At 41.8% G+C, this 26,134-nt stretch overlaps 1 protein-coding gene across 1 annotated transcript in view; it reads right to left on the bottom strand.

Annotated features, from left to right (window-relative positions):
* Window positions 1-10,982: 10,982 nt before the first annotated feature.
* KIAA1549L (KIAA1549 like) overlaps window positions 10,983-26,134 on the bottom strand; it is a 219,171-nt gene continuing 204,019 nt past the window's right edge. Inside the window, exons 17-20 of the mRNA XM_065404300.1 lie at window positions 25,433-25,530; window positions 24,129-24,277; window positions 16,774-16,925; window positions 10,983-11,264 (exon numbers count right to left, since the gene is read on the bottom strand). Of these exons, the coding sequence (XP_065260372.1) occupies window positions 10,983-11,264; window positions 16,774-16,925; window positions 24,129-24,277; window positions 25,433-25,530 (681 nt within the window). The remainder of the gene's footprint in view (window positions 11,265-16,773; window positions 16,926-24,128; window positions 24,278-25,432; window positions 25,531-26,134) is intronic.

Genomic DNA, 26,134 nt, shown 5'->3' with positions numbered 1-26,134 from the left:
ATGACCCATGGAAACGAAACAACCAACATTAATGACATCAAAATGTTTATTTATACATGCAAAATTTGTTACTATTTTTCTTTCCTGTTTTCCTTGGATTTTGTTACAAATAATTTGTTCTCAACTATGGTGGCATATAGTGCACTTTTTATACTAGTTAGTGCGTCTGCAAACCTTATATGTTTATTGATTTCCTTTATAGATATTAAAATATACAAACTAGAAAGAGAATATCAACATACTATTCACATTGTTTGCATGAGACAAAAACAATGTAGATGCTAGTTAGGAAAAGGTAACTAGACAGTTCAAGGTTTGTGCCTCTCAGACCAATTTTGTAAAGCACTCTGGTGAATCAACCAATCCATCTGCACTGCACTCAGGAAAGTAACAATTTGGACCAGGATTTTGATTCACAGGCAAAGTTTTCAAAATGTCAGCAAGGTGTCCCCTTTCATTTCCAGCTTTTTAACAAGGAAAGCTTCTCAAAGAGCAGCTTGTGACATCTCCACAGCCAACATCAGGGTTGAGCAATGATACCCATCGCTCTGAAAGCAGTGAGTGTCCATAGTGATACCCATTGTTTCCTCCATGGAATGCAGTTAATTATTTCACTTCAGAAATCTGAAGCGGCTTTGGCTGCTTTGTGGTGGGAACAGTTAGATACTAAGACTTCATAGACAAGAAAACATTTGAGCTGTATTTTAAAGTACTTTGCAACAAGCAACCAGGTCCACCCGCTTTCAAATCTCTTCCTCTTCTGAGCTCACTATGACAAAATGTTCCAAACATAGGCCTGACCTCACCATAAGGGATCATTAGAGAGTAACATAGTCTTAAACTAGAGCTATTTTAATTTACCCTGGTACAGCTGATATATGAAATCCAAAAATAATATGTTACAATACCAGTACCTCTTCTATTTTCAAAGAGGTGTGCAGAATTTTAGTCACCTGACTTTTGAAAATTTAGGGCTAAGGGCCTAGCATCCATACTTAAAAGCAAGGAAATAAGAGCTATCCCTTAACTCTAGGAAAACTGGCCATTTTGTAGGTGGTTGATAACTGGAGACTGGGCTTGATAGCAAATAGGAGTAGATCAATAGATCAAGCAGGATTTCTAGGAGATGATACATAGGACAGGTTGAGATCTTGAAGCAAGTAATTAACAAGACTAGTCAGTTGTTTAGTACCACAGATTTACATAAGGAGATATATGCTACACCACTAAGTGGGCTGAAAAAAAACCCAGCATAAAAACAGAGCAACCCCAGGGGTCATTTAATTTTTTACAGCAGCCTCCCAAAGTCTGACCTACAGTCCAGAACCACTGTAGTGGTGTCCACTACCAGGACTCCCTTAATGGCCCTATTCTGTGTCTGTCCTGAGGGGAAATTCCTTCCTGGCACAGTTCCAGCCTCTTTATGCCGCCAAGGTATGAATGGTCCCTTGAAATGTGTTAATTGCTTGTACTAAGCAGTGACACTTTGAGTTAGTTTCCCAAACCCGAAGCTCAAAAGCTTCTCTCTCTCTAATAGAAGTTGGTCCAATAAAAACAATTATCAGCCCCCCCTTGTCTCTCTAATATTCTGGGACAACATGGCTACAACACGTGCATAGAACAACGTCAAGAGTCCCAGAAAAGGAGTGGGAAGGGAATATTATCAGGCAACAGCCCCTCTTTACTACATACTCCCTTCAAGAAAAAAAATCCAGGCAAGAGTAAATGACTTTCCTCTGCAGCTTCTGCCCCTGTCTGAAAGGCGTAATGTGCACAGATATAAGGGAAGTAGCCAGTTGCAACAAAGATCCCAAGTTGAGAGGGAAACTCCAGATAGGAGACTTGGGATCTACGAGCTATCCTTAAATTCTGTGATGCTTGCTGGTCAGGGCCGCCCGGGGGTTGGGGGGGCAAGTGGGGCAATTTGCCCCGGGCCCTGCGAGCCCTGGCTGAGAATCCCTTTCCTGGCTAGAGGCGCCTTTTTAATTTTTACTCACCCAGCAGTGGTCTGGGACTTCGGCAGCGGGGCCTTCACCCGCTCCGGGACTTGCACGGCACTTCGGCGGCGGGTCCTTCAGTGCCGCCAAAGTCCCGGAGCGGGTGAAGGCCCCGCCGCCGAAGTGCTGCCAAAGACTCAGAGCGCCGCCCGGTGAGTACAAGCGCCGCAGTGGGTGGTGCCTCTTTTTATGTCCGCTCCCCCAAAATTGCTTTGCCCCAGGTCCCCTGAATCCTCTGGGTGACCCTGTTGCTGGTTGTGCTCCTGCCCCACACCTCAAGGCTGCACACACCTTCCCCTTGGAGGGAAGAGCAAATCTCCAACATGTGGCTCTTTTAGCCTTATTTTCTCCCTCGCTCAAGTTTTTACATGTGAGGGGAGCATCAGGGCCTCAGGAGGTCACTCCGCACCCTTGGAAGCTCTAGTGATTCCAAGAGAGCTGTATGATCACCATTAAACTGTAGGGCAGCATATTTCTAAAGATCATATCAAATGCTGCAAATAACTGTTTGTTACATGCTTTACTGTGGGGGTGAGACAGAAAGGAAAATAGTAATCAAAAGGAGAAAAGTGAGGCATGCTCCACTATAATGATGGTAATATACAATCTCCAGCAAGCAGCCAGAGCAGCTCGTCTATTGGAAAGGACACATCAGGAACAACCACCAGTTAGCAAAGCATGTTTTAAGATGTTTTATTTAATTTGCCAAAATTGCCAAGAAAGAACATATACAACTTCAACTAAGCAAAATCAACTAACATTAAAAACAAATTCTATGAAAGCATATGCTTCTATTCTGTAATCACGCTACAATTCAGAATGAAAACAAATCCATTTGTAATGACCCAAACATGTTAACTGGTTATTTGTCAATGATATGTATAATTGTAGCATTAGTACGTCATGTTTTTAATCAAAAAGGATACAATTCCTGGATATTTCATTGTAATTGCATAGTATAGTATTAATATTCATTATTCTCTTTCAATTTAGTCTCCAGACTTTGTCTTACAAATTGCTGCTGAAACTCTTAATTATGCAACTTTTCTTGATTTCAGAAATCTCTAATTTGCCCATTTTGAAAATGGGCAAATATGCTTGAGAAGTCATGAACAATTTTCATTTACACAACTTGTTACAGTGAAGAGGAATCATGCTGTGAACAAAGATAAAATGACTATTTTCATCCTATGCAGGGCTAGTCCTTTTGATAATTCAAAGATGCAAAAATACATTTTAATTGAAAAGGGAGCTGATTTGCATGGAACAGGAAGCAATTTATGTAGTTAATATTCTATTTTAGGAAAATCTTCTAAAATTTAGAAGCTAATACTGGAAAGACTTCTTAGCAAATATGAGAACAGCCTCAGGTGGAGTTTTTCCCTTTAAATAACTGCATTTTCCAATGTTTTTAAAACATCTGGTAATTTGGAGACTCCTGTACAGTTGAAAAAAACCACAACAATAAACATTCTGTACTAGTATAACAGCTTCCACCCAGGGATCTCAAAATACCTAACCAATATTAGTGAATTACACCTCACAACACACCTGAGAGGCAAGGCAATATTATTACCCCCCATTTCACAGATAGAGAAGCTGATGCTTAGCAAGGGTAAATGATTTATTCACTGTCACACAGGAAGGCTGTAGAAAAGACAGGAACAGACCTCGGGTCTCCCAACTCCCAAACCTGTGTTTTAACCACAGGACCATCCATTCTCTCTTTAAACAACAATATGATACTTGTGCAACTTAATAAATGGATGGAAACAAGGTTCACTCCTGCTCCCTTGAAAAATCTAGGGGAATTTTGACAATGGCTTCAATGGAAGAAGGGAAATATATTTTTGTCTTTTAATGCATTTTCTACCACATCATCAGCAAGCTTCAGCAAACAAGACACTGACCTATGGAATATCACAGCAGTTAATTAATATATACATTACCTTTGGGGCCTGATTCTCCTGTTACACCAGTTTTATACCAGTGTTCTAAATGAAGTTACTTTTGATTTACACTGGTGTGAAAGCAGAATCATAAAATATATGTATACAGCAGGTAAAGTGTTAAATCAAGCAAAACGTTGAAGAACCTTTGATGCTGTATCCATTTTGGTTTTTTAGGAGACCAATACAACCATAGCAAAAATGTTACTTGAAGTTGGGCTAACGGTGCTGCGTTGTTGAATTCTGACCTATCATTCACATCCAAAGGCTAGCTCCATCTTGTTTTTGAGTTTTTGGACACTACTGTTATTCTCAATGATGCTACTGTATTTCTGGTACTATACTAGCTAAGGGCTGAATGCACAAGTCAGAGGAAAAAAACTAAGTATTTGCAGTCTTTGTGGCATGCAAAGTTCTATGGAAACTAATTTTGGGTGGTTTCTTGCACTTTGCACAGTTCATAATGTAGACAAGGCCAAAGACAGCGTGTACACCCAGAAATTACCTACACTCAGATTTTTCCTGTTTCTGAGGGGGTTTTTGTTTTGTTTTTGTTTTTAAAAAGAAGAAAGGAACAAATTCTCCACTAAAAAAAGTACATAAAACTGATTTTAAACAGCTCCATTCAAACCAATAGTGCTGCCACTTTTCAATGTATGGTTAACCCACATTTCCTGTGAGCCCATGCACTACAGGAATCAAGAGATCCTTGCCACTCGACAGGCTTCTTAGGTCCTGGTCAATCAGCTGGCATAAGTTGCATTATTTTGCTGGTCCATGTGATCTACACTAAAATATCCATTTTTGAAAATTTAAGTCATTTAATTGAGCCTAAGAGCATATGTCAGAAGGAGCTGTTTAAAAAAAATCATGTACACAGGCACTCTTCATGTGGTCCCACTGGAGTCTGCTAAAGCCAGTGCTCCATGCCACAGGTGTGTGACTTTAAATGATGACATTGTATGCCATGGTGTTTTGAGAATAGTTTACAGGGCATAGAAATGCATTCAGCCAAAGCAAACTAAGGCATATCCTTGAATATTTGATCTGCTTTGTAAATGTGTCACTCAGTGGAGACAATTTTCTGTACCATTTACACTCCTTTGGAGCCTTTATTGTCTACTATGTAAATGCATATTTATACAGTTATTAATTATTTACAGACTATAATAGATTGAAACTGCTCCTTGGGAACTGACAGTTGAGTGTTGAAAACTATATTCAGGCACTTTTTAAAACAAGCATTATTTTGACCCAATGTAAGGTTTCATACAATATCTCTGTATTGTATTTAAACCATAGTCAAACCAGATATTATTATACTTGATAAACTAGCAGCTCTGGGCCTGATTCTTTCACCAGCTTTACCCAACTGCTTGGGGCTAAAGCCTCTGCCGGGCCTGCAGAGAGCTTGATGTAGCAAAGATGGCTCTAAGGGTCAGACTTTTAAAGGTATTTAGGGGCCTAACGCTGCAGATAGACACCTAGTGGGATTTTAAAAATAGGTGCTTCAATGGGGATTAGGCACCTACTGACTTTTGAAAATCCCACTGGGCACCTATTTTCTTCTAAATACTAAATTTAGGTGCCTAAATACTTCTAAAAATCTGGTGCTAAACTACATTTCTGCCCCATGATTATGAGGCAGGCTGGCTGGCTGGTAGCCTAAGGGTTGCTTTAATTCACATCTGCTTGTAATGGCTAATGATAAGCAGCCCTAACAGAGCACACTCTAGTCCACCTAGTCCAGGCCCCATCAATACCTGTCCCACCACCAACAAGGCATCTATGCTACACCGGCTTTATGCCGTATGAGGATTCCCTGTACAAGGGACCTCACCAGCTGCGTCTTTAGGGTAGTTTTCTAACTGCTTGGCACTGCCTCAGCAGTACAAAGCCACTATACTGGGGCAGGAGAGAAGGATCTGACCTGTTAATTTCTGTGGAGTTACTCCAGATTTTCCCTGGTGCAAGTGAGAACAAAATTAAGCCCAGAATTAGTTTCATGTCATTTCCCAGCAGAGCCATTGCAGTGGTAGCTAGGGATGATTTTCAAAAACCAATTACTTGGTCATCTTTGTTAAAATTCATTTTTTAAAATAGCAAATGAGCACCCAGTACATACGGTGAGCTAAAGATTTATAAATCTCATTTCACAAGCAAGGCTTTTGTATTTTTTGGTCAGATTAGATATGTAGTGTTCCAAAAAGCATTCAAATCAAGGAAATCTGTTGTTCTGTTTTTGCACTCCTACAATTTAAAAAAAATGGAAAAACATAATCTCGTCCTTACATAAATTGGCAAAACAAATATCTCCCTCTTGGGCTCACAGTTCAAGAATGAAGCTGCTGCCCAGAGCAAAAGTTTATTTTGACCAAGGATTAAACCCCTGAAAGAGAGTTTGGCAGATAAATTGTGATTGACCATTAGCTATATTGGCACTGTTTGGCAGTGCTATGACATTTACACACAAAATACTATCTGTAAATAACATTATGCTCCTAACACAAATGCTGATATACATTTCACCTTGAACTCTCACCCATTTGATAAAATCGCTCAACACGCCAATAATTTTCTTTGGAGCCATTGCAGAGGATTGGTTACAAAGGATCTGGTTCCAGACATACGTTGAACAATGTGTATTATTTACTCTAAAGGCTGTATTTTGGCATGAACATGTTAAAAAAAGAAAAGGCATGCGGGGTAGTGGGAATAGTATTTGATCCAACAGACTGGAGATGGGGTAGTATACTGTGTACAAATATATTTGAATGCTTAGAATACATGGTATTTCTGTGTGAGAGATTTTCCCCCCCCTTTGTATTTCGGACCCATTGCACTCTACTGCAACAGTTCTTCAGGCCCAGAAATGCAGTCCCTATCAAGGCAAAAATCCTGGTGCAGTCAATGTGCCTGATTCCTCCTACAGTTTTATCCATGCAGCCCTAGGGATTCTTTAGGGTTCCATGGTGTACATTAAGGCTGTTACCCTGCGAATACTTAGACGAGCCATCAACACTGAACTCAATGAGCCTACCCCGCCACTGCCTTGTGCTTTTGCAGGCATTTAGACCAACGCAGTGTGACTACAATGAGTGTGAAATGCCACCATCCCTATAATAAGGCTACAGTATATCAGTGCACAAGTGGGTTAAAATCCATTTGATTGCTACCGTATTATAACAAGTGCCTTGTATGACACTGCTTTTTTAATTTTACATTAGGATACATTCAAAATATATTAGAGTGACATGTAACATGCTGGTACACATTATACATGTCATGTCAAGCACACTCTTGGTAACTAGAAGCCATTCTGCCAAACAGAAGCCTGATGTAATTCCATTGCCTCACATGGAGTTGTTCCAAGAATAAATATGGCTTATTGTGGCCATAGAAAATAGCAGTAATTGGAGGCTTTAATTCGTAGGCTATTTTGGGATAGTATGGGGTATAATGGATATCATTGCCCTCTGTTAATTGGATATTCAGTGATCCTCAGCAATGAAAAGCAGTGAAGCTGCTGTAACCCCAGAATTTTCTGATCTACAGGAATCACCATGCCCGAAGGGGCCTATAGCTCTCAGACTACATAGATACTCTTATTTTTTATATTATATTGAACACATTCTCTCCCTAACCATTTTGTGGCCACGGCTACTCTGAAGCTATTTTACATGCACAAGGACACTCCGGTTCTTTAGGATCCATTCCCCATTTTTACAGAGTAGATAGGATTGCCATGCAATGCTACAGAGACATGACAAGACACCAATACTGTTCACATTTCTACTGTGTTCAGACTTCTCACAAAACCCAGATAAATTGGTTCCTTCAGAAAAAAAAAAGACTATTTAACAAATCACTCCCCCTTATCCACCTCAAGTTACTGTTCTACAGTTAATTACAAAGAACACATATTAGATTATTGAGTGTTATAGCTCACATACTGAAATGTAGTTCAGCATTATTTTTCAATTTGAAGAGATTTTTTTTTTTACTAATGATTTACACATCTGAAGACAAGACATTGATCAGGATATCATCATTTCTTAAAAACAAAATCCTAAAATGTTAACATGGAAATGCTATTTAACAGAATGTTAAAGATTCGTGGGCAGATCTGAGAAGTCACTTTCAGGCTAGGTCTTTTCCAGTAAAAATGGCTTCTGATGAGACTGCAACTCTAATTGGTAGGTACGGTCTATTTCCTTCTTTTAAATCACTGTTGAAAAACTATATTGAAACTGCTGGCATACAAAATGTTTATTATATTATAAATTATTTGTACACTGTATTTTAACTGTGTCATTGCATTGTGCTCAGAGAGCATAATTATAACACGATTTCTCTTTCCAGGAATGTCCTTACTGTCTTCATATAACCTTTTTCTGTAGTTCTTTTAAAAACTGCAAAATGATGTTATAAACAAGATAAAAAGCCATTACAAATGAAGAGATTAAAATGCATCTGTGAATAAAGTGCACCACAGTGTTTTTCTAAGTAAACCAGGGAATTTTTCAATAGATAGCACATCTTCAATATAATCCCAAACAGAATTAACTTTGGATATCTAACAGTTCTTCCCCAGGTGCGGGGGGTGGGGGGAGGAGTTGATTTAACTTTGCCATCATAGTTTTGTCTCTCTAGGAGGATGCTAAGCTAAAATTTAAATGAAAATTATACTGGTGAAACTTGGTGTAGATAAGGCCTAACAGACAAATTCAGCCCTGGTGTGAGAGGGTGCAGTTCCTACTGAAGCCAATGGGAATTAGTCCTGCTTACAGCAAACTGAATTTGGCCCAGTATCTATAAGCCTTCACTTTCAAATGCAATATTTTCAGGGAGACAGAAATTAACACAAAAAGACATTTGGATTCATTGTGTTACACTCATGAGATTACTATTAGTTGGTTGATAGGGAACTGAGACACCAGTCTGTCTTCATTAGACTCATATTTATATGAAAGGCTGAGTTTCTTTGGTGCTTTGTTCATTCAAGTTATCCAACTGCCTATTTGTGCACTCTAGGCATCAGGTATCAATCTTCACCAATAAGTTGCTCAAGATTTTTCCCTTTTTTGCAATTGGTTTATGGTAATTTTCTGTCCATAATAGATTGGTCACGTGTATAAATATACAGCATATATTTACATAAAGATTACAAAAATACATTTCATTTATATCTAATTAAGTAACAAAAATGAAATTTCACATTTGTTTAAAGATCAACTAGCATTCCAAAATCTTTGAATAGGTAAGGTCTTTAGAGCAAGAGACATCTGTTTCTTCCAGGGTAGCTATGCATCACTATCTGGAATGAGTTTTTTTTTATTTTAATTTTTTGAAAAAATAGCTCTGTTTTAAAAGTTTGTGCTTCAACAATTTCAACATCTCATTCCAATCTTTTCTTTTCTTTTCCTGTCCAGTCAGTTTTTTTTCAAATGGCCATAAAGCTAAACCAAGCTCCCATTCTCACCTCAGTAAAGACCAAAGAAACTCATTACGAAAATGGAATAACCAGATAAAATAGCATATGCATCTGAAGCTGAATAAATTAACAGGATGAACAACATTACCTTTAACTTCATTAGCCAAACATGCCCAGAACACAGCATCCCATAAGCAACTTCAGTTCCCAAAGCTAAATTATTACTGAAGGAACTGGAAGTATTTTGCATAATCTCCTAACTATTTTCTGTGAGATTGCAAAAGATGAATACTGTCAAATTCAGCTGTTTAGGTTTTTGTGGAGGTCGCATTCATATAACAGTGCAGTATAACCTTTATCTTGAGCAGTCTACAGTCATTGTAGGTTCAGCAAATACCCCTCTTTTTCACAGAACAATAATATTTTGTTAAATCCACATACTTGTTTACTTATTTACACTTTAATGTAATCAGCAGGTCCTCTACATTCAGAATTTCCTACAGAGACTGAGAATTCTAGAGTTCGTGTATTCATTGCTCCAGTGTAATCAAAGTCAATCACAGCTTCAGGTAGCATTCTCTGGCATCACTTTACTAGATGTCATTGTTCAAGAAAGAGTACAAAGCACTATGTTAAATAGAGGTCTTCTTGTCAAAGCAGGTGTATTCATTATTCCAGGTTGGATAGATTTGCTCAAGGTTCTCAAATTTACCAGCTTCACAATGCATTCAGAATGAATACCTCTTGAATGTAGGACAAAACTCAAATAACCATTTTTCATTTGTGGGTTTCTGAAAGCTTTTAGCACCCACTTCCTTTGTTAATCTTCCTTCCCATCATGCAGCACAGGCTCTCTTAATATTGCAAACACATTCTCTGTAACTCAACAGTGGCATTAGTGAACACTGAAGCCACCAATTACCCCAATACAATTAACTCTCTTCACAGTCTTCTCTTCTTTCTGGCCTTTGTACTCTTAATAGGATGAGAGCTGGAACTATTTACAGGGTACATTGTTTATATTACTTATTCACATCAAATTCTTGTGGGTTGAATGTGGTCTCTAGAAGGAAAGGACTGACATTACTTTGCTGCATTCAGCCCTGATTATATTGTAATGAACTATTAATATGATCTCTACCATAGAAGATTTATGGCCTTTAGTTTACTCAGTACTACTGTATTTTCTTCTTTAATCACAGAAATAAAATTGACATGCAGAAGTTATTTTAGACGGTTCTACTTTTGTGCCCCTGATTCTTAATAGACTGTAGTATTACACAGACATATGTTTAATAGCATCCTAGTGACAAAGGGCTCATAGGACAAGAGCTAAGTGACAAACAATTGCATATCATAAATAGAACTTATCAGTATTAAAGAGTTGCCTGGCAGCATCTCCTTATCCAGCAAACAAACAGAGTCTGTATCTTCAAGTCCTCTTGTTCTATTTCATTCCATTTCACAATAACCTAGTGTTAATCTTTCAGGAGAAAAATGCCATCACTTTGGCACAAGTTGGAGCAAGTTTTTAACTGAAAATTAAGACTTACTTCCTTGGCTACAACAAGGTATGTGATACAAACACTGTGCACAAAGGTATTAGACCTGGAACTCAAACATGTCTGTTTGTTTCTTGGCCAGTTTAGCAACCTCCTCTCTTATTGCCTTCACTAGAGCAGCTGTAGAAATGTTGGTAAGAGGTGTGTCGGAAGGGTCGTTTTCTGAGAGGCTATGCTGAGAAGCTGCAGTAGAAGGCAACGGAGCCTGTTCCAGACTAGGATGCATGTTTGCTGGCTGACTGTACTGGCGGGGAAGTCTTGAAGGAGAGTTATGTTGGTAGCGTGATCGTGGATAAGCCTCTATGTAACCAGGGAGTGGAACCTATAGAAGAGAGCAATCACACAAAATAGCTGGCCTTCAGGTCACCTATTACGTAATCTAACACTTCAGAGAACTCCATGCAGTCGGATCCAAATGAACATATGCCTCTTGGGGCCACATTAACAGAAAGCAGACTTCATACTCATAGTGCCACTTCACTGTGTACATTTTTGTATGTGCTGTTTGTAAGCAACAATCAGTGTTAAGTTCCCAACTATCCAAATTGTGTGAACAAATTCTCTTTGCAGAGGAAAAAAAACACTGTACATGCTAAACTGGTCACCACTACAAGGGCAGATAGATGCCTTGTTGAAAGAGCGTCCCTTTATTATTTTGTATGATTCTTTGCTTTCCTATAGCTGATTTCAATACGTAGATTTATCACAGTATCCTGAAAAATATCTAAGGCATAAATTATACTTAAAAAGCCAAGGGAAAAAGAAAGGAGTTTGCTGGCTTGAAGCACCACTGTCTAATCCACATGAAGCAAGCAGCCAGGTTCTGAGTCTTAACGCTCCCAATAAAAACTGACAGTGGACATAGCATTAGAGACAGGCTATCTGGGTCACTTGCAGGTTTAAACTAGTATAAATGGTGGATTCTCTGTAACTTGAAGTCTTTAAATCATAATTTGAGGACTTCAGTAACTCAACCAGAGGTTATGGGTCTATTACAGGAGTGGGTGGGTGAGATTCTGTGGCCTGCAATGTGCAGGAGGTCAGACTAGATGATCATGATGGTCCCTTCTGACCTTAAAGACTGAGAGTTTATGAGTTCAGCACTAAGGAGCTGCCTCACCATTTACTAAAGGGAAAAACGAAGTGTTCAACCTGTCTGCTAAAATTGGGAAGAAAGTCCTTTCTCTATATATCCTCTATACCAGGAGTGGCCAACCTGAGCCTGGTAAGGAGCCAGAATTTACCAATGTACACTGCCAAAGAGCCACAGAAATACGTCAGCAGCTCCCCCACCCCGCTCCCAGCGCCTCCCACCCACCAGCAGCCCTGCCGATCAGCACCTCTCTCTCCCTCCCTCCCCGCACCTCCCGATCAGCTGTTTCGTGGCGTGCAGGAGGCTTGAGGGCAGGGGGGAGGAGCAAGGGCACTGCAGGCTCAAGGGAGGGGGCGGAGTGGTGACAGGACCTGGGGCGGAGTAGGGGGTTGAGCAGCGAGCACCCCCCAGCGCATTGGAAAGTTGGCGCCTGTAGCTCCAGCCCTGGAGTCGGTGCCTATACAAGGAGCCGCATATTAACTTCTGAAGAGCCGCATGCAGCTCCGGAGCCACAGGTTGGCCACCCCTGCTCTATACCCATCATTGCACAGCTGGCTATGTGCTTTATTGGACAAGGAGCTTTGACTTCTCTGAAACATCAGGTTTTATGGCCAAATTCAACCCCGGTGCAACTCTTAACTCAAATGCAATTATACCAGAGATGAATATGGTCCATTGTGTCAATCAGAAATAAAGGTAATTGGAAGATTTTATTCCCACATTGGACCAGATATGCCACAGTTACACTTCAGTTTTACTTTGCCCTAACTCCATTGATTTCAGTGGAGTTTCAATGGCTTAAATTAGAGTATCAGTGAGGAATCAGGCCCTTCATCCCTACGGGATACTAAATGTTGCTGGTGCAACATTCTGATCCTCAATGGCAAGCTCTAAATTCTTATCAAAAACTGAATTTGAGGAAGTTTTAGAACTCAGCTTCTAACTAATTTTACTTGTTTTGCAAACTGCCTAGCAAATTGGTAAAGAAACAACAGCATTTAATTTTAAGGGATGTTTTAAGCCACTGTATTTAAAGTTGTGGTTCATTTTCTTAATTAGACAAAGTAATTTTACCCGAGAAAGAGTTTACTGATACAGAGTAACCATTTTAAATCCAATTAGAAAAAATGAAAAGAAATCTCACTGATTTACAGATTTGAAGTGATTTTCACAGAATCCTACAGTCATCATAAATCAATAGAAAAGCCATTAAAATGCATACGCATAGAAAAGATAGCCTGATAATTCTTTTAGTTTTAATTAGAAAAGGACATGGGGCCAGATTTTCAAATGAATTTAGTTCCCATTTAGGCATCTAAATGAAGTCGCCAGATTTTCCAGTGTTCAGCACTCAGCAGCTTCCACGGAGAACAATCAGAGCTGTTGGGTAAACCGTTGATAGCTGAGCACCTTTGGAAATTTGGCCGTTTTATTTAGGTGATAAATGGGAGCTCTTGGGCACTGAACTTCTGAAAATCTGCTCACTAAGGGATTGATTTTCAAAGATATTAGGTGTCTAAAGTTGCAAATAGGCGCCCAGTGGGATTTTGAAAAGCACCTAAACATGTGGGGAGGGGGGACAAACTCCTATTGAAATCAATAGGAGTTAGGCGCCTAACTGCTTAGGGCCTTTTGAAAATCCCATCAGATACCTATTTGCATCTTTAGGCACCTATCTTTGAAAATCCGTTCCTTCATATTACATATGCTCCGCAAGATTCAGGGTATTTCCGTCCACTTGATGCACAAAATATAAAATCCGCCAGGCATAGTATTTGCCTGAGTACTAGATGGAAGTGGTATTTAAATACAGCCAAGAGGCTGCACCCCTTTTTAGTACAGAATTGGACTGATCACATAGCAAACATTCATACTGAACAATATATAAAAACCACTAGAGGTCACTATTTTACTGCTTTTACTCAGCAGCAACTGAAGATTTGTTTGGACGATTATAGCCCCACGAGATACATTTCCCTTCCTCCACCAAATATAAAGCTTCAAATCTTTGCTTCTCTTTGAGAAAGTAGTGCATTAAAGTAAATGAAGCTTAAAGTAAATTCTCACAATTTCACCAATATTTGGTGTTTTTTAAAGCCCCAGCTCCAGGAGGCATGTGATTAGTGGAGAATCTGTTTTCATTTTTTAAAAAGTAAGGTTCTAGCCCTCGTGGTTTCAGAAAGAAAGCATGAAAACAAGTCCCCAAATGCATTCTAAAGGCTCACAAACCAGAAGACAGAGAAAAACCTCCAAATATTTTCTTTTTAATTTCATGATTTTGAGGACCAATTCATGATTTTTTTTAACATATTGAATTGGCAATATTGTGATTCTATTCCATAGTGACACTTTTCAGATTCAGGAGGTCCCTGGGCATGATATAAAGCATTTGGGGGCAGGATCTTGGTTAAAAAAAAAAAGGGGGGGGATATTTTTCCACATTTTTTCTTTTCTTTCCCTTGCCTAGTAAGTAACCCTACTTCCTGGCTGTGGGCTCATAAGGAGATGCCAGCCCCCTGTTTACCAGGAGGTAGGGGCTAAAAGCTCTGAAGGGTAAATGTAGCTGAAGGAAATCTGCTGCCTTCTCCTTTAGGAGAGGGATTCATACCCCCTCCTGCCAGAATGATATTTTGGGAGCCCCCCCCCCCCCAATTCTTCCTCTCTGCCTCCTCATATACAAAGATGGGAACTACTGCATGTAGCAGCTGCCCCAATACCGGTCCTGTGACCCTTCCCCTCCCACCCCCTCGCAGGCCTCTCTGGCCTTACCAGAATGTATCTCCTTCCAAAGGAAGGGCTAGCAGGCTGGAGTGTCCCTCCAGCTCCATTCACCCTCTTCAGAGCCGTCAGTCCCCATTTCTTGGCAAATATGATCTGGCCATCACTTCCTTGGGCTATAGACAGAAAGTAGGACCATATGGAGCAAAGAGGTAAAAATTAAATTAAATACTTATGTGTTTCAAAGTAGAAGTCTAAACTTATTGGTATAGTTCCAAGGGGCCTACTGAATTTGAAAGAGCCAGTAGGGTTACAAACCAGGTTTACCACAATTTAACAACTAACATTCTCCTCTGAAAAGGGACTCTAAAAATGACACCACAGGGCACCATATCCCAAGGACTCCTTTTCAGAAGATACTTTTTCGAATGGTCCGTGCTACAAATTCAAGCTGGAAATTTGTAAGCAGAGTCCAGCTGGGTTCTTTCCTTCTCATGCAGCATTAATAAAGGTCTGATAGGCCAAATGGGGTCCTAAGCAATACCTCTTTGTTTCCAGTAGAGTTGCATGGGGTAACTTATTGGCCCTGCACTGGCAATTAATTAAACAATTCTATTGATATACAAGAAGAAACTGAATCCATCTCCCTCTCTGTTATAGCTGAGTTGGTTCTGCAGTAACAGGAGTAAACTGAATTCACAAAGGGAGCAGATTTGTTGAGGAAGAAGTTACCATTTTTAAATGGTCACTTTACAGGAAAGTGGGAAAACAAAGTCTAACTGTGAGAAATGGTTTCAAATATGAAAAACTACTCAAGTTCACCTTCAGATCTTTGTATTTCTTTGGAATATAGCTGTGTCTTGTACTGTACTACAAAGCTACTTAAACTATGGACTGTCACACTAAATATTATAATAAAATTTTGCTCACATATCTAGAGCATGAGTTAACCCTATAATGACCATAGCCTACAGTACAAACAGCTAATAATAAAACAATTTATTTTACTTTTACTGAACACTATCAGTTCTGATTTTAAGTATCCTTCAGCTACTTACTCTCAGGCTCATCTGGGCTTAACTGAGCAACAGAAAGCCTAGTCTTTTTTTAGTCTTTTTTATAAAAACGTTCTACTTTTTACCAGTAAGGGAAATTAAAACTTCTCTCATGCTCCATTTTTGTATCCTCCTCCCAGTCTCATCTTCACACTCTCACCCATGCTAGTGAAACATTCCCATCTTTTCATGAGCTGACCTCTTGCTCCTCTTCAAATCTCTCCCCAAAATACAATTCTTCCACGAAGCTTTTTTAAAAATGTGAGATTCTTATACCACATCTGTCTCACGATAGTATAAATGCCTTCAATCCCAGGCAATGCCCTGGCTGTTTTGTGCCATTCCCCTTGCCTGGGGGGATACTAAGGGAGTAAGGATCCACCATAGCAGCTCCTATGCCACATCCTGTGGCTGTGACTGGGACAAAGGGCATGGGCATGGCCAAGGTTCCCTTGAACCTTTGCAATACACATCTCGTGTAAAAAGCCCTTTGGTGCAGGTTACTCCACGTAAATGGACTGGTGGCTTTTTGCTGACTTGATCCCAATACAGTTTGATGTAAGACAGTTAGCTATTTGCATGTTATATGTAAAGTTAACAGTCACAGTTCTCCACTGCCTCTGAGCTACAGACACAGTGGAGAATGGTGGCTGTAGGGAGCCAGTTGTGGCTTCCCAATCCCTCAGCTGCCCTATTCAAGCAGAAGTTAGAGCCCCCAGTGAGGGATCAGGTGCAGTGGAGCTAGGCTCCCCTTCCCACCCTGTCTCTGGCATTTCCCCAGCCTGTTCCCTCTTTCCCATTCCTATGACATCTCTACTAGCTTTACATTGCTGAAGATTCTCCTTACACAGGGAGAATTCTCCTGTCCAAATTTCCAGCCTCTTTACGCTCACTTTGTGCCACTTATGCCCTCTATGTGTAAACCATATAACATATTATTATAGAGGAAAAACAAGAACACTTACCGAGTCTGCCCATTGCCCTGGTAATTCATTATCTCCAGCATAGGGCATCCAGGCTTGGTTCCTGTATGCTGTGGGTGGTGTTGGGATGAAATAGCCTGTGAATCCAGGTCGGTTTGCTGCTGGTATGGCAAACACTGCTGGTACTGTATTTCCTATCAAGCAATAGGGCAGAGATGATTAATAGTTGATAATCTTAGCTATAAACCTAGAGGATCATTACAAAGTGTACCTGAAGCAGCCTGAGGAGACACAACGAGTCTGTGTGAGAATGTTGATAACATCAAACTAGAATATGATCGCTCCTATCAGCTGCACAGAGCCCTTTTCTAAAAAGGCAGAGCATATTAGAGAAGCTAAGGACTGTATGTTGCAGATCAGGAGTGAGGTGTATTTGTAAAGTCATCTCAGGAAGTATGCACCATAGTTGGTTCAGAAGGAGGGGAGCTCAAGGATACGTAGTGGATATGGCTAGCTTCTCCCTTCCTAGATGGGTTGGTGGTCATGCCCCTAGTACATTCATTATCTCATGACCTACCTCCAATATCTATCTACAACATTCATAGAATCATAGAATTGTAGAACAGGAAGGGACCTCGAAAGGTCATCTAGTCCAATCCCCTGCACTCATGGCAGGACTAAGTATTCATGAGGGAGCAGAGGTCTCTTTGTGCTGGATTTTTCACTACTTTTGCCCCTTCTCCCAACTGACACACATATTTTGCCTTCGTAGGCCCAAAGAAGACACCTTAGGATCAGACCCATTCTCAAATAACTGATTTCTATTAAAGCTAAAAGTCATTACAAAAGACTAGTGTAACAGGGCACACAAGCCTCCACACAAGACAGGAAATTACCAGCTAAAAATAAGACACCTGGAGCTGGAAGCAGGCTTACAGCGAGAGGTTTAAGAAGAAGAGCCCTGCTAAGCTGGAGAGGAGCAGGCAAAGGTAGCAAATGTAGAGTTCTTTCTGTGGGAGAGAAACTGGCCAAGGCCAAGATGGTGCTTAGCACATCTCCCAGAGGAAAATACACTTCACCTAGTGTATTGTTTTTTTAGAGAATAACTGGCAGCAGCTAGTCCCACCTATTTTGTTGGCATAAAAAAACCAGTCTTCCAGAGTGTCGTTCACAACGATGGCATACAATCTCTTCTAATGCCCCACCTCAGCCTCTGTTTTTAAACAGACTTGTAAAGAATGTTATGCTGCCAGGGCTGACAGATGCTTGGAGTATTGCGGAGGTGGTATGCTCAGAAATGGGAAGACTCAGCCAGTGCACTACAGCCTCTAGGGGAGTGCCCTAGGGGGCACTCAACACAACTCTTCAACCCAATTAAGGAGAGGAATTAAGCTTGGAGTGGAGCTTCATGCAGCCCTAGGCTGGAAGGATTGTGAATGCAATTCAGGGCTCATAAAGAGGTGAAAGATATGTTTTACAGCTAACTTCCCTCACTAGGACCATTATTGTTAGGAAAGATTTATAGGGAGCTGTACCTTTACCCTGCTCTTTATAGTCACAGGGCTAGATTGTGGCAGTTAGACACAAGCCCCGAGCAGAGGGTGGTGTGGAACTGCACCACCGCAGGAATAGCATTGGGGATACTGTCTTAGGCAAGTACAGTCACCTTGGTGCTGCTCCCTGAACAAGGTAGTGTGCAATTTATAGCAGTCATTGTGACTGGCACAGAATGCTACCTGCAGTTTGCCAGCCCATTTCCAGGAGCAAATAGTGAAGTGTTGGACCATTATCCCACCTCTTCCCCACTCCCTTTTCAGAGTACCTGCTCCAGGAGTTGCCAGGGTGGAGGGAGGAAGAGGGGTGAGTGCCTCTGTGCATCCCAGAGCACACAGGGACTGGTATTGTAAGACGATGTGCATGGCTGGGGGAGAAGCTTCTTGCTCAACCATGCACAGACAAGGGGCGGGGCCATCCTGCACTAAAACATGTCTTCTGCCCCAAAAGCTTACCATCTAATTAAGGCAAGGCAAACAAACATACATACTAAGTGTACAATGATATTCCCGTGTGATACTGCAATATAATCTGTAGTTTCAAATTAATTAGATTACCATATATCAATCCTGCAAAAAGAGGACACTCCACAGGGCCCCGGCCCCACCCCAACTCCGCCCCGGCCCCGCCCCTTCCCCAAAGTCCCCGCCCCAACTCCACCCCCACGGTGACCAGAGCAAAAAAAAAAAAAAAACGGCGGCAGAGGGAGGCCCGGGAGACGCAGGGGAGCACGGGGCAGGGGTGAGTGAGTCCGGCCTGGCCCCAAGCGCAGGCAGGACTCGGGCACGGTACCTGGAGGGAGAGTAGGGGGGCAGCCCGTGGGGCCAGGCAGCGGCTGTTCCTTCTCCCCACCTGGGCAGCCGGACTCGGGAGCAGCCGCTGCTGCAGCTCCCACTGCCGCGAGGGGAGGAAGCGGCCAAGCACGTGGCGCTCGGCGGCTGCGGCTCTGGCACCCGGGCCCGAGCCCGGGCCTGCTGTGGGGACCCAGCAGCGTGCACGCTGCGCCCAGCCCCTGGCCAGTCGTGTCTGGGCTGGCTGCCCAGCTGGTGCAATCCCGCGGGCGGCCCCGGGGTGGAGGCATCAGCAGCCCCGTTCGTTCCCCTGCGGGACCCGAGTGGGACGGGGGGGCTGGGGCCTGCTGCCCCCACTCCGGGGCCGTCCACAGGATTGCACCAGCTGGGTCCCCGCAGCAGGCCCGGGCTCAGAGGGTTCACGACCCGGGCGCCAGAGCCGCAGCCGCCGAGCGCCACATGCTTGGCTGCTTCCCCCCGCGGCAGTGGGAGCTGCAGCAGCGGCTGCTCCCGAGTCCAGCTGCCCAGGTGGGGAGAATGAACAGCTGCCGCCTGGCCCCGGAAAGTTGGAGCCCGGGGAGGAGGCGGTCCCCTTACCATGCCTCCCTATTTTCCCGGACATGTCCTGCTTTTTGTAAATTCCTCCCGGACGGGGATTTGAGGACCAAAAAGCTGGACATGTCTGGGAAAATCCGGACGTATGGTAACCCTAAATTAATGGGCAGGATTTTCATCTGAATTATGGCAACTTTGTGCTGCCCCAGGCAGAATCAGGATCTGGGACAATATATAGATATATTTAAAGCTGGTGCTTATCTAATCAGAGCAATAGAATCTCTTTGTCCCTAAATCATTCTGAAGTCGACTACTCTCACACTGAAAGACAAGGCTAGGACAACTCAAGCATTCTCAGCTGTTCCAACTACTTATAATACCTTAATATTTCATCCAAGGAGCCCATTTCATACAAACTTAAACCAAATATACACAGATCATTTTATCCTCTACTGAAGTGCAGCATCTCTGAGAAAAAAACCATGTCATTTTCCTTTTAATACGGCACAGCAATAAATCTCCAGAGTACAGGAAAAGAAGTGAAGAATGTTACTCAGTTGAAACTGCAGGACACATATCCTGCTGAAGGCAGAATATATAAAAGGGGCACTCTAAAGTGTGGGATATTGTATACTTCAAAATGTTTTAAAATTATTGAGCCTCAGTGCTTGCTTCCTTTTAGATCCATATGTTCCACAGAAGTTACAGGCAACACATTACAGTTTAGGGTATCCACATTTTTATACTCGGTAGTACATGGTGAATATGATGCAGATAACTAATACTTCTGAGGAGGCTGCGAGACAAACTGTTCAGAAACATTAAAGGAGCAATGTCTAATAAGCCTGTCAATTTCAAAACCCAAAGTCTCAGTCTTTAGAATTTAGAAAGCCAAATTTTCTTAGCTTTTCATTAATAGTTATATTTTGTCAATGGGAAGCCATTTTCCCAGGCAGATGTTAGCCAGCTAAATAGTGTCAAAACAATATGGCCCCTTGGTCTCTGCACTATTGTGCCTCGGTCGGGCACTATGCCCCAAAACACACAGAGGGAGCAAAGCTGTTGCATTACCCACTGACTGCATGCAATCTGGTGTGTTGGGGAGTGGGGATGGGACCACTTTTTCCTATTCCTTCTGGGAGGCTCTTGGCTCATGGGTTCAGATTTCTGAAGCCAACTAGGGGATTTAGCTCTCTCAATTAGAGTTGTGTGGTTAAATCTTAGTCAACCTTGAAAATGTCAACCATGTGCTCCGGTGTGTGCAAGGACTGTCATTGTGCCCAGATCCTTGCACCCTTCTCTTCCCCTACCTTAGAAACCTGTTCAGGGCCAAGCACCGTAAAGCCTACAATGGAGATGTTTCTGTGGTGCTACCTATGGCCTTGATCCAGCAAAACACTTAAGCACATGCTTATCTCTATGCACTTGGGTAGTGTCAATGCAACTATCCACATGCTTAAAGTCACAATGGGAGTATCCATGTGATTAAAGTTAAGTGTAGTGTAAATGTCTTGCTGGGTCAGGGCCTGGCCTGGCCTACACTAGACTGGATTTGCTGGTTTTCCCAGATCAGCAAATCCCCTATTGGAGATGCAAATTATACCTGTAAATGATCTCCCCCCCCCCCCTTTTTTTGGTATAGCTTACACCAGTTCCTTGAATGTAGTTAGCTATACTGCCAAAAGGTCTTTTGTATTGGTATAACTACATCTACACTAGGGCTTTTGCAGGCACAGCCATGTCAAATGGGGTGGAAAAAAATCAGCTCTATTGCTCACGGGTGTATGTCAGCAAAACTTTTAAGGGTAGACCTAGGGCTAAAAGAACTTAAGTGAAGTGCAGAGGAGCCCTTCTTGTTGGGCACAGTACAGCTATTTATTTGTTAGTCATTCTTTTGTGAGTAGGCTTGTTAATATCAACATACTATCCCATACCAGCATGTAATAAGGGTTGCTAGTGATTTATCAGAGAACAGACCAACAACCTACCACCCTGAAGATTGGTGATTCAAAACCTCTTGATTTCAGATCCTCACAGCTAGACTCAGGCTTAGTGCAAGCAGCAAACAAAATTAACTACTAAAGTATTTTATTTCAAAGATTGGAAGTTTTTATAGTACCAAATTCAGAGAAATCCCCACCCTAACTAAAGTCTATCTTCTGATGATGTCTTCACTCATGGTGTGGTAGAGTGTAAGTGTGTGTGTGTAGATGGGGGGGGGGGATTAGTGAGGTCAACACACAAGTGGAGAAGGTGTTCAGATTTGTTTTATTAAACACAGACAGCTAGGCTGGCTGACTGACTGACTGATGTTACAATATTATGTGGGGGGGGAATTCTCAGACTTTGCTTGAAGGCAGCAAAGAGCCGCAACTCTCAATGTGAGGGGAGTGAGCAGAGCTAGTGAGTCGACCACAGGAATTGCATTAAACTAGTGAGAACATGGGAGTAAAATAAATGCAATGAGTGCTGGAGAAGAGAGAGAAAGAAAGTCTCTCTTTGGGGCCTGATTTCCTCAAACATATTTCACCCTTTTATTCATTGTTTTCTTTTCCTCTTTTTCCAAGTGGAACAATAAGAAACTTTGTGTTTTGTTTTGCAAGCAGCGCCTTTCTGGGGTCAAAGTGCAAAAAACTCAAGCTCCCATTGACTCGTGTTTGTTTTGACCACTACAGACAAGGTAGCTTGTACTCTGCTGCACTCTATACCTACATTATGTGGCAAGGTCCCCCCAGTTTATGATGGAACAGGGCTAAATTATGCAGCAAGGTTAACTGATTACTGAGTCATTCAAGAATCTTCTCTCTTAGTGCATCACACAGCGAAACAATAATTAATCCAGGCTCTGACTTGCACTGTAGCAGAGGATACGAACAGTTTTGGTATTTCCACAATGGCTTTGGAAACAGAAACAAACAAACAAACAAAAAGACATTTTAAGCCACTTTTTCTTCCCGTCCTGCTACGTGTGAAGTTAATCAGGAATAGCTGGTGCAGACTCTGACATGAGAGTTCTGTGAGGATGTGGGGAAATGTTATCACAATAGAACCTATAGGTCCCAGCTGAGATTGGAGCCCCGTTGCAGTGGGCACTGTACAAACACATCATAAGAAACAGTCACTTCCCCAAGGAGTTCACAATCTAAATAAAAGAGCCAGATAAAGTGTAGCAGGGGAAACAGAGGCAGAGAGGGGAAGTGACTCATTCAAGATCACCCAGCAGGTTAGTAGTGGATCTAGGAACAGAACCCTGGTCTCCTAGTCCTGTGCCCTCTCTACTGGACCACACTACCTCCCTTGAACAGGACTCCAGCTGCTCTAGTCTCTACTGTCAGAAGTTAATTCATCTGACTTCATAAAGTCATAGTTCATTCCAGTGAATAGGGGGAAGGGGCAGTTGATATTTGCTGCTGCTGGGGATTTGAAACAGGACAGTGAGCTCTCACCACACAAGCCAGGGAGGAAGGGCAGCTCTTGCTATACTTTTAGCAGCACTGGACAGGGAGGCAGGCGAGCTCTGTGTTTAGGAGAGGGCTAGGAGCTGCATTTCCCCCTGCTCTCCCCTTATTTTAACCCTGGGTTGCTGCTATTGTTTGTTCAGAGACAGCATTCAATCATGCAAGGCTGGGAGAGTGGTAGGCAGATTGTAGTTCCTGCAGGTTTCAGAAGCTTTGCATGGCAACTGCCGCCTACAAACCAGGACTCAACAAGTAGTGTGGCCATACTTGCTCTTGATGAGCTCCCAGGCCCTTGACCAAGCCACACAATCTCCACTGATAAATTCCACTGGTTTCCTGGTAAATACAATTATTTGACTTGGGCTTCAATAATTCAGAGCCTTGTTTAGGATTCCCCAGAGCAGTCAGAAGATATCAGATCACAGTTACAACCTGACTTGGAAGATGAGTCACAAAGATAACATCCAGACAAAGTTTAGAGGTGTCCAGATCCAGTTTTTAAGAGAAATGGAATCTGCAGTTATTCTTGTGATACAGATATTGCAGTGGATATAAAGGGGATTCTTTGCTAAAGTTTCTGTCACTGACAAAATCCTCTCACTCTCTAGTTTCCAGTCCAATTAAACACAGTCTGTTATTTTGATGTCACCACATGGGATCTCCCTAGCCCCAACCTAATTAGTTGCAGGATGGACTGCTGAATACAGTACAGGAGCCAGAAATCTGCCATATTGGAACATAGATCATTTGGTTCACTTACTCCAGCGTCCTGCCTATAGAAGTGGCTAGTACCTGGTATGTTTAAAAAAAAAAAAAAAAAAAGCATAACTTCCATCACATTACACCTGTAATGATGCATGTGACAAGTGGGGCAAGACAGGGTATACCCTATGTTGACCCTCAAGCCACCAAGAAAAGCATTTAATAAATCCTTCTCCATAACCATAAATAACAATCTGTGCTTGCAATATCCCATACACTCATCTGTATACAACCCAGATTGTGGAGGTGATTTCTGTTTGTACCACACTGTTTTCACCTGAGTAGTTCAATGCTGACTGATCCAATGGACCCACAGATACTGGAGCTCTTGAACCTGGGGCAAAGGATGCAGGATCATGCTGTAGGGCCTGCTCAGTCCCACTGGATTCAGATATTCTTGTCTTGCTGCCAATATCTGATGTCGACCTGCACATTAAAAAAAACAGCAAGAACCTTTGGTAATTCTGACTGATAGGCAATATCCTCAACAAGGGTGCAGGAGTTGCAAACAGAAAACAGAAGGAAACTATTTGCTTTTTCTGTGGCATCCCTGGTTGCATGAACATCAATAGAAAGCAACTTCCTTTGTCCTTTGCCACTATCTTCTATAGTATATTTTTTACAGTTCTACAGCCCATTCACTCAACACTCCAAAATAGATCCCAGTGACATAGGACACAAAAAATACAGTTACATGGTATTTCAATAATAAGATACAACAGACAATGCTGGATAATTACCACCTGGTGTGGTGTTATAAAGCAGAAGGCTGAGTGATTTTAGCTATGTGTAGAGCACTCTTGTCCCTAAGAAATGCCGTGCGTCAATTGTCTCCCAACATGAAATTTAACTGACAAAAATAAGCCAAGCAATGAGAATTATGCATTTCCTGAGGTCATTATATCATTGGCAGCCAATCAGAAGAGCTCCATTAGTGTTTGGCATTCTAACGGCATTTCATAGTAACAGCCAGCAGGCATACAGTCCTTTAGGATCATAGTATGCCCCAGGTGGTGTTATACAGCACATGGCTGAAGGCCAAGTGACTTCATCCACCTGAAAAGGGCAATAATTGCTCAGAAATGCCTTATTGCTATGGTGAAGCAAAATGTATAGATTAAAAGTAAAGAAAACAGACATGCATTTATTAGGCCTGAGAAACATGAGAAAGAAATATCCGACAGTCAGTCAGCAATCCCTGACTGAGTCCAGAGTTCCAAAAAAAAGCGGAGAGGAAGTGAGTGTGAAATTTCCACTACTTTATGCAATATATGCCATTACGTCTTTTTAAAGTAGAGTCAAACCATGGCTTAAGAGATATCAGAGCATAGATTTGTTACATTTATTAGGCAACTGACTAGCTAATAGTGGAATATGGGATCCTTTGTTGTTTATTTTCTTCCACCATGTTGAAATTTAAGCACCGGAAATGAAAACAGATAGTTCTTAATTTCATTAATGTCTCTTCATTACGAGGAAGATGGCTATTAAATGCCACTAGAAGTTATAGTTATGGAGTCATTCTCATTAGAGCAATAGAGATTTACAGTTCTTGGCTATAACAAAATAACAATGAATTACCTCCTGAGAGATGCCACAGCCACAGGACCTGTTCTGGGAGGAACCGGGGGCGGGGGAGAGCCCATTACCATTTCAGGAAGCTGAGAAAACCTATACGCCTGTGAAAGAGAAAAATGAATATTTTCTAGAATATCAATTAACCGTATTTTAAAACACAACATCATGAGAACCTAAAAACTGAAGATATTTAAGTTCATTCCAACAGCCCTTAAAATTGTATGTACAGTTCTATAATCGCTGGCTGCTAGGAAGTTAACTTTTGGTGTTGCCTATAGTAGTAGGTATTTTATTTCAGATTTTACAACAGGCTGAGTGATTTCAGAATAATGCAGAAAGCATACACACAGATGGTATCACAGAGCTACAGCTGAGTAATTCAGAAAGAAGAAATAAGAAAATAATACCTCAGATACCATAACCCAACCTGAGAGGTAGATCCTTCACAATTTTGGAAGACTTATCTCTTCCTGAAAACCCCCAGAGAGAGAGATCACAGTACTTTTTGCCTCTCTGAAAGTCAAGTGTTTTTAAGTCCGTATATCTGGAAGCATCCTCGAAGCAACCTATATTGAAATGAAACTGCCTGCAAGCAATTACTTGATATTTCAACTTCTTTTTTCTGGCCTTTCAGGTGTTTCCCCTCCCCCCCCCCCCATTTTCTCCTAGGCAAGAAAACTAAGGTTCTTAGACCACAACACTCTA

The sequence above is a fragment of the Emys orbicularis genome, chromosome 4, assembly GCF_028017835.1.
Source record: "Emys orbicularis isolate rEmyOrb1 chromosome 4, rEmyOrb1.hap1, whole genome shotgun sequence".
NCBI lineage: Eukaryota > Metazoa > Chordata > Testudines > Emydidae > Emys > Emys orbicularis.
Note: the sequence above shows the minus strand (reverse complement) of the source record. Positions and strands in the feature narration are given on the sequence as shown.